The following is a 9,746-nucleotide window of genomic DNA, read 5'->3' on the forward strand; positions in this document are numbered from 1 at the left end:
TCCATTCTGTCCACGATTACAGGTGTAGCTTTGGAGTAAACATTTTTCGTTCGTCACCAAGAAAGAGGGATGTATCGGAGTCGAGGAAGGGATTTGAACTGTTGTGAATTTGTGTCGAGCTAATTAGGACCATCAGGCGCCGACGTATTGTGTCCTTAAATTGTTTGCATTCTAGGGCCAGTTTCTATGTTCTTTTGTTGGGTAAGAACAGACAAGAGAGAAAGCACGGTTTGGGAGAGTTATATGTTTTTTCCTAAAGATAAAAAACGTGTAACCCTTGCCGGATCACACTAACACAGCCGCTGTGCGAAAAAGGCCCATAAAAGTTTCTTCTCCTCCTTCACCAACCGGAACATCATTTTCACTCGTGAAATTTCACGACACTTTCTTGTTCTGTGCACCATGGGTTTAGTGAATACAGTTCATTGTGTTGCATGACTTTAAGTGGATTATTCATTGCTTATCTCAGAACATAAACATTCCAGATGGTTCAGTAGTAATTTACAATTCCTTGTGCTGTACCAGACTCAGTTTGTCTCAGACTATCAGTACATCGGACGATTTCAGTAAGATTACGCAGCTCCATGTACTGCACGCGATTTGGATTTCGCATTTCTTCTTTAATGATTCTTGTGCGGTTCCTGGTGCGCTTAAACTTTGTAGGCTCATTATGCTCTGGCGTATAATTACAGTTCTCGTGAATAATTACAATTTTAACATATTATCTGAACTTGTGACGAGCTAAGTTTTTCATACTGCAAACCTTTCGGTAGATTTCTTCGTCATGGGCACATCCTGACCTTTTTATGGTGGTGAATGTGTCTTTTGGAGAAAAAGTGAGGAAAAAAAATGTGCATGAGTCGGGAACTCGTTTTCGCTGCAGCGTTAGTTTTCATTTACAGATTAAGACCGAGCTTGGCTTTACCACTCTTGATTCGTGTTACTTGGTTGAGAGTGACTGAGACGTATTAGAGATGATATGCCCGGAGCTCGCAATAGTCATTTTATTCTTGAACTGAGAATAGCGTCACCGAATATGGGTAAGATTAATCGCAGTGGCTCACTACACTATTGCTTGTTCTTGAATGGACCGGATGGGCTTTGGACTGCTTACTTTTGAATGGGTGTACCTTTTTCTCTGTAAGGTATTATAAATTGTATCTGCAATGCTGTATGTATGGTATTCTAAATTTGAAAATGAAATGCACAAGGCATAATTCTTATGGGTTTTGGTAATTAACTATATAGTATCGGTGTAAATACACCATAGTTAACCCATAAATTTGAACTATATAAGTAGCGTAGAAGGCATCGTTTTAATTGTATCTCATATTGTAGTTGCCTTCACAACGAGATAACGGTATTGCACTACTTCAAATAACGCTTCTCTAGTAGAGAAGATGTTGTTGTTGAGTTTTTAGGAGCAATAGCAACTAGGGCCATATTGCTCCGGGGATATGCGGTGGTCATTCCCTGACCTTTCCGCATTCTCCGTACTGTATTTGGTGGTCACGGGCTCGAACCCCGGTCTAATCAAGAAGCGTGTGCTACGCACTGCTGCTCCTGCCCACCTGACTACGGAGGCGCCCTAGTAGAGAAGACTACTGTTATTTATTTTCAGACGATCGTTTCGAAGCTATTGGGCTTCATCATCAGTGGGCGGGCAGGTACCCTGGTAATACAACATGCCATCACGGTTGCGAACTAGAGAAGCGTTATTTATTAAAAAGATGCCTTCTACGCTACTTACGTAGTTCAAATTTATGGGTTAACTATGGTGTATTTACACCAATACTATATAGGTATTCTAAATATACGGCAGGGTTGGTAACATTTGGCAGAGATCGCCAGGTACAATAAATAAAAAAAATCCTTTTACATCGTACGAAAAAAGCGCCTGGTGTGATTTCTGTCTAGATTCTTTTTGTATAGTCTTTATTTTATTTATTTGTTTTTTTTTTTTATTCCGGAAACTCGGGTCCTTAGGGATAAACTCGGGATAGACGGCAATATACCGACGTCTCAAGCCAAGAATCGTCAGTGCGCTGTGGATACTCAATAGGAAGTATTTCACAGTTTCAGTCAGGAATTGAGGGCAGGCAGGCCTATTCCACTTGGTGGAATAGGCCTGCCTGCCCTCAATTCCTGACCTGAGAGAGCACCTCATTCCTCAATTCCTGAGAGAGCACCAAGAGGAAGGGACTGTGATTGTAGCACAATATTCATGATTGAACCACACATATATCAAATATTCATGATTGAACCACATATATATCAAATATTCATGATTTAGTTTACTTTGAAATGCACATGACTGTGGTTGCGCACACTTAATGTGTAATTTAATCAAATGCAGCACGGAAAATTTTAAGACAGTGGCGTATCCAGGTATCATCGTAAGGGGAAGGGGGCATGGCGACCAGTGAGTTTTTTAGAACGCAGGAGGCGTTCTAAAAAAAAAATAGGGTTAAGGAGGGGCATATGCCCCTTCTGCCCACCCCTGAATACCCCTGTTTTAAGATATGAATAATTTTAAGATTTTAAGCAATTTCAGCTATTCCTGCGGAGCCTTTGTAGAGATTTACAAGGAGTTCAGCAAACTGGCAAAAAAAATGCAGCAATCCTATGCAGTGATGGCTAGTGACTAGATTCAGTGATTCCAGTCATCTATCCGAACGGCCGACCGGGCTAGCCGGGTGGGTACCTGCCTGGCAACCCAAAGGTCGCGGGTTCGCATCCCGCCTCGGGCCTGGATCAGAGTTGAGCAAAAACTTTAGGAGGTGCATTATGGGCACAGAAGCCGATGGGCCAACAAAAAAAAAAAAAATCTATCCAAACAACTGACTGAAGTCATTAAGAACAGCCTTAAGCTGTGCAACAACTGCGTAAACAAGTTACTAATGTACGTAGTACATTTCAGGCGCGTTCGATTTTTTTTCTTAAATTCCATTATCTTTCTTTTCTTTTTCTGTGATTAATAGAAGTGAAAAGTAAATTTGGTTATCTCCTCGTCAATTAATTACTAAGATTATAACTTCATAGAGCACTTAATAAACTGTAAACTTTTCCTTAAATTGTAAACCGTTCAATTTAATTACAGCTATAATCTTTATTGCTTTGCTCTTTATATCTGTATTCATGAATCTTACATAACAATACACAAAGTGTGCGCGGACTTTCTGAAGCTTACAATACTGTATTTAAACTACATTTAATCTATGAATTTATTTTTTTCACACAAATTGTATGAAAAAAATATAATAATTGACGGGTTTTTTTGTCCGATTGTAAGGCGCATATGTGTGTGTGTGTGTTCAAACGCGCCTAAAAACTAAAGAATCTCAAGTATAAACTTACTTTTCCAGCGGTAGAACTCATTCTGTCGGCCTTCTAGAACTGAACTCTTACTGTGCTGTAATCGATATTCTACAAAAATACAAAAATTTTACCATGCATCAGCAGTTCAATTTTGAAAATTATTAACGAATAGACGTATGTAATAAATATCATTTAAACCATACTTTGCTAAAATAGCAGCCTTTATTCTTAGAGAGATACTATGGATATAAATACTTTTAATTTAAAGATTCTATAACTTAGATCATTGGAGCTAAATTATAATGGACGACGTGTTCCCTCACTTCTTAATTTATAATCTAAAAGAAAAAAGAAAGAAAAAAAAAACGGAAGAAAAAAATTTTCTGTATGAAATAAAACAGTTACTAAATATAAAATAAAATAGATATGTATGAAAAGAAAAATGAACTATTCATTTTTCTTTCATGATTTAATAATAATTGATGTAATAATAATTAAAATTAATCGCTGTTTATTACAGATTGTTGGAAAAACAGAAATAATTCATTTCTGCAATGATTGCCACCGTTTTCGCATACGAAGTAGTTGCTGTAGTGAAATGGGTGCAGTTTGATTTGGTGAAAATTATCTGAAATAAATACATGACCCTATTATCAGCTTGGGAGTTATTCTTTTCCAGCAAGCTGTTTACAAACGATTAAAGAGAAATGAGAATTGATAACATTAGATAATGTCAAGAGTGACAATCTGTAACAGGTGAAATGAGAATTGAATTGAACAATCCGTTACACTCGTTTCTCGTTGTGGAGCTCTTTGTGCCAAGTCCTAGATCGTATTTTGTGAGCTTCTTTGGATTTTTAACCCCGTTAACAAAATGCCAATATCGTTCTCTCGACCGTCTTACCGTGCTTTCTTTCTTTCTTTCGTTTCTTCTCATACGTATTACTGTGCATACAAACCATAGGCCCTTACCGTTTACCAGCTATACCATTTGCTGTTAACCACCTACTTTAACTGATGTGAATTAGAATTTAGCCATGCTCCGGCGATTCACTTCTGAAAACATTTGCAGCATGCTAATACAGTTTATTATTTATACACCTACTATTTACGCTACCTTCTGTTTGAGTAACGACACCTCTATCCACAGAGAAATATTGAAAATGGATGTCCCTTACTTAACGATTCTGTAAGTTAGGTTAAAAAACGGAGGCGTCTTGCTGCTCATTGCCTCTAAGTGGTCTAATATCCATTAAAAACAGACTTGTTCAATTAAAATGCAACCCGGTTTGTAAAACAGCAAAATGATGCAAGCTTATACAGGGTGTTTCAAAAGTGATGGTCAATAATTTAAAGGTGAACTGTACAGACTACAATATGCAAAAAAAGCCAAGTAAACATGGGTCCTTAAGTGAATCGTTTTCGATATATTGCACATTTCTAGTTGGGATCCACCACTGACTTGTTTGTTTAAATTAGGTTATGTTCTTTCTCTCCCTTTCCCCTCTCTCAATGCTCTGAGACGTAGTAGGCATACTAGCACTTGTCAAAGAACAGTCAACATGGAAAGCGGTTACAGCAACGAAGAGTATGCGGACATGCACTTCATGTATGGTAAAGCCAACGGCAGGTGCATTCTGGATGCACGTTTATATCAAGAAGCATTTCCCCGCCGAAGAGAAATGCGCACAGGCGCACATTCATCAGGGTACATCAACGCCTTAGAGAGCATGGGCGCTTCGCACATGGAGTACCAACAGGTAGGTCCAGAGGCATAACACGTGATGTTGAGGAAAGGGTGTTAGAAAGAATAGAACAAAATCCAGGAATTTCGACAAGGAGGGTTGCTCTGTAAGAGCGCGTCTTCATAGCAGTGTGTGGCGATTTTATATCGTCAATTACTATATCCCTACCATATCCAGCGTGTACAGGGTCTCAGCAATACAGACTACCCTCCCAGAGTGCTTTCATAGTCAGTGGCGGATCTTAACAGAAAATGTGCATCAACTCGAAAACGGTTCATTTGCGACCCAATGTTCACTGGGACTTTTTTGGTTTGTACTCTTCACCTTTAAATTATTGACCATCATTTTTGAAGCACCCTGAATAGCAACAGCAAAATGAATAAATCAATAAAAGAGAAAAAATTACCACGTCACCTTTCCATCCTTTTTAATAATTTGTGTAACAACACCAGTTGCAAAAGGAAGTGGAGAGACTGGAACCTTTGGTTTCGCTGGCGCACTATAGCCTTGGTTACCAATGCGCCAATAAAATCCGTTCCAAATAACCAACTACCCGCTGGCTGAAGCTTGATTGTTTGGAACGGATTTTATTAGCGCATTAGTAACTAAGGCTATAGTGCGCCAACGATACCAAATTTCTACATATCTATTCTGCAAACAACCCTCCTAGATTTAAATTTATGTCCTCTGATGTGTGTTTGTCTGCGTAAGGAGAAGGATGCATTTAGCTTTTCGTTTAGCTCCTGTGGTTACATAGAGATGTTTCAAGAAGTCTGCGATAATATTCGCTTTTTTTTTTTTAATGAAAACCCCAAATATGAAAGATACTAGAACCACTAGTAGTTAGAAATGTGCATCGGTTGAAGGTTAAGAAGAGAGAAGAAGATACTTGTTGACATTAAACTTGAATTTCTATATCTATGTAATTTTCACGAAATACATGCTAAGGAAGATCGTTCCAGAAAACAAAGGTTGAAGGGATAAATGAGAAAGAAAAAAAGTTGGTTCTACGAATTTGAAGTTGGATACTAGATAGATTGCTGACCGGTTGCAGGCACGTGTTCGGACTGGTTTGGACGAGAGAGGGTGAATTAGAGAAGCCAACTGAGAAGAACAGTACCCACGGAAGTATATATAGAAAAAGCATGCAGCGGAAATAAAACGTATATGAAAAAAGCAAGTGGAGAGATTTTGTAAGAGATAGGTCTTTAATTAACCTAAATGCCCTCTTTTAAATGGAGTCTAGAAGCCTGAGAGAGGTTTTGGAGACACTAACCCAGATGTGGGAATAATAGTCCATGACAGGGCAGATTTGAACAGAAATTTGTTTAGAAGCAAAGGACAGCTCAGCAAAGAACAACTGCGATGGCGACATCATTAAACTTGGCCCGAGTGCCATTCCTGATAATGTAAAGATGCCTCCTAACTGCCAAAATGGCTTTCAGAACTGAACATCTGGAACCTCTGCGGCTAGAGAGTCCCTCAACGCGGATTGAAATCAGCTCCTACACTAACAGCACACCCTGACTAGTCCTTTGTGATCGCTTTCCTTCCCAGGAAAATGATCACCATGGCTGAGTTAGTTGGTCTCAGGCGGGAAAAAAAAAAAGTTTTTTTCGCCCAGAACCCGGGGTTTTTCGTCCAGAAAAGCAGGCAAATCGACCACAGAACAAATGCAATTTACAGACACAATGCACATAGGTAGATGAAATAACTTTCCGGGTGACCCTAATAAATCGTTTTTTTTAAATAGTTTTTAGTCTTTTACACTCGGTGGAAAGACCTGAGTTCGAGTTCCGTCAATGGCGTGAGGAATTTTAATGGGCCTTTTTCACAACGTCGCTGAGTTAGTCGGTCTCAGGCGAGGGTAGCATGGTTTTTTTTCTCCCGGGAACTCGGCTTTTTCTTCCAGAAAACAGACCACACAACACACAGAGCAATATGGCCCTTAGTTCGTGATGCTCTTAAAACCGTATAACAACAACAGATCCGTGTGGCCTAACCCCAACCAGGCAAACTGCATATCAAATATGGGCAATGTTAATAACATCTAATGTATATATAATGTATAAATAATGTGTATATATAATGTATAATGTCTGTACAAATATTTGTAAAAAATCTCTAAATAAATAATCTGAAAACGATAAAATTCATTTGACATCCCTAAAATGATAGGGATGGCAAATGAATTTTATAGACTGAGGTAGAGGGGTTTTAAGCCAGAGAATATCGAAAAGAGAAGCTTCAAAGTTACTAAATCCCTGACATGGAATATAAGGGCGGACGCATGTAGAAGTACGACCTTTGAAGCGAAAGAATCAAAGAGCGAATAATTTAGGCAACTGAGATGATGCAACTGATAATTGGGATTCTGTCCGAAAAAGTGATTGGGGCTTGGCAGATTGCAGGTGGAAATGGAGATCATTGAGATTGGAACTGAGACTACGTATATTGGTGGAGGAAAAAAAAAAAAAAAAAAGAATGTTTTGTTATGAATAATTAGAAATTGGAAAAAAATTAGAGCATGGAAAGGATTTTCTTAAACATGAGAGTCCTCAAAATAATTTTCAAGTTAAAAGGGTGCCCTTTTATTACTAAAGTTTAGAACTGCTGCAGATCACTGACAAAACCCGATGTGCTGTCCTAGCAGCACGTCTGCACTGCTCGTAAAACTGTAGACTGATTGCACAATAACTTTCAGTTCTTTTGAATTCTTCGCTATTCTCCTGATGCCCAGATTACAGCATCAGCTTTAGTCTCAGAATAAAGGATACCATACGAAGTACCTTGAATTTATCAATGTGAAACTTCAATTGGCACTTCTCAGCCCATCTGCCTAATTTTACTAGATCTTGTTGCAAAGTTTCGCATTTGCAAACACCTATACCATTTTAATTTGTTCAGATGTTGGACGATACGATTAATTATGAATGTGCTCGAACTTGTATTTGCCAATCATTACCTAACCCTTTTTAGAACTTTCTTGGTAAGTTTAACTACCAGAACACTTAAACTTAACATTAAAAAGTAAATTTATCAACCTTAACAGCTTTCGGCGCAGTTCTAGCAGTGGCTTTTGCTTTATTTTATTATGAGTAGTGCATAAAACATACACAAAATTACAAATTTTGCGTTCTCTGAGAAATTCTCAAACAGGCTCTATCCCTTTGCTCTTTAAAAAAGTCCAATATATCAAATATATCAATGACTGTTCGTTTCCCTCACCCCCAATGCATAGTGATTTCTAGAAATCTTTATTACAATATATCGTCACTGAGATGAGGAAACCGTGATAGTTTTCATTTTCGTAAGAGAAAATCTTTATGACTTCAATAACTATTTAAATATAGTCAGTAACTCTGAAATTCTGAAGAATTGTCACGAATAGTTTCTTCCATATCATATTTTAGTTCAAAACATTAAATTTGGGCACATACATATATGTTTCATTTCATGCCAAGAAATGCTTATTTTAAATTAAAAAACAAACAAAAAAAAGTTTAATTCATAATGGTAGAATAGAAAATATGAAAGATAAAATTTGATAATACTGTTTAACGAAATAGATATTTCATCTTACCTCACCAGTCTAGCCACCAGGTCATCCAAGAGCCAAGATAATATTGCCAACTGCCTATATATATATGTATACAAATTGGTGTTTATCTAAGCCACGTGTCATTTCTGAAGATGTACTTTGGGTTGGCAGTGCTTGACTGATAGGAGAACAATTGAATTCATTCGATTCGATTATCGTCCGTGAACCAGACGATAGTAATTAATCAATTTGGTACGTGAAGAGGGAATTACATAACTAGTTTATTATGTTTCATTTATTTAGTAATTATTTATTACAATTCGTTTATTTACTTATTTATTATTATTTTTTTTTTTTTTTTGCAATTCTTCAATATGTTTCAGGATATTGAATTTTTATAAACTCAGACGATACGTCGTAGTTACTGGGTATATATACTGTATTTTCCGGTGTATAAAACGCACTTTGAATTTCAGTTAACTTTTATTAAACGTAATTATTTTTCCGTATCACAGAACAAAAATAAAATAAAATTCTTAATAACCCAAGAAATTTTGCTCTGAATTCTGATTTTCATCACTACTGAAGCCTAAAATTTCTTCCTATGAATCCTGGTTTTCATCTTCAGTATCTTCATTCTTCCCCCCCCCACACACACTTCTTGATCACTAAAACCTCCAAAAGCTTATTATGTTTCTCTGAATCATCTTATATCAAGTTGTCTTCGCTGACCATTTAAAGCATTACTGATTCCACTTTTCTTAAAAGATTTTACTATAATATCTGGATTGATACCCACGTTGTTTTAACAAATTCGCACACTTGTGTGATATGTGCTCTCTTTAATTTGCCAGATTTAATAAACTCTTTATTGTTATCCATCATCTACTAATTCCATTCTTCTCTCAGCAGAGCTTTAAATGGCTTATTGATAGACACATCTAGTGGTTGAGGTTGAGATGTCAATCCAGGGGTGACGAACCCTTTTAAGGATGCGTGCCGAAATTGGCCAAATCTTTTTAACAAACTACCCTCGCGGAATTTTACAAAGTCAAGTGTAAAGTCGATTATCCGAATCCCCCCCTCTCAAATTACAGTATCTACTTTTAGTGCACTGGTTGTTATACTGAAATATTACTCCT

The 9,746-nt window shown here is 37.3% G+C and overlaps 1 protein-coding gene across 1 annotated transcript in view; it reads right to left on the reverse strand.

Annotated features, from left to right (window-relative positions):
* Positions 1–8,667, reverse strand: part of LOC150081762 (alcohol dehydrogenase class-3-like) — a 61,146-nt gene extending 52,479 nt beyond the window's left edge. The window contains exons 1-2 of the mRNA XM_090380312.1: positions 8,647–8,667; positions 3,358–3,426 (exon numbers count right to left, since the gene is read on the reverse strand). Coding sequence (XP_090236438.1) covers positions 3,358–3,378 — 21 coding nt within the window. The 5' untranslated portion in view covers positions 3,379–3,426; positions 8,647–8,667. The remainder of the gene's footprint in view (positions 1–3,357; positions 3,427–8,646) is intronic.
* Positions 8,668–9,746: the final 1,079 nt, after the last annotated feature.

The sequence above is a fragment of the Mastigoproctus giganteus genome, chromosome 8 (genome assembly GCF_048544385.1).
Source record: "Mastigoproctus giganteus isolate SK-2022 chromosome 8, ASM4854438v1, whole genome shotgun sequence".
NCBI lineage: Eukaryota > Metazoa > Arthropoda > Arachnida > Uropygi > Thelyphonidae > Mastigoproctus > Mastigoproctus giganteus.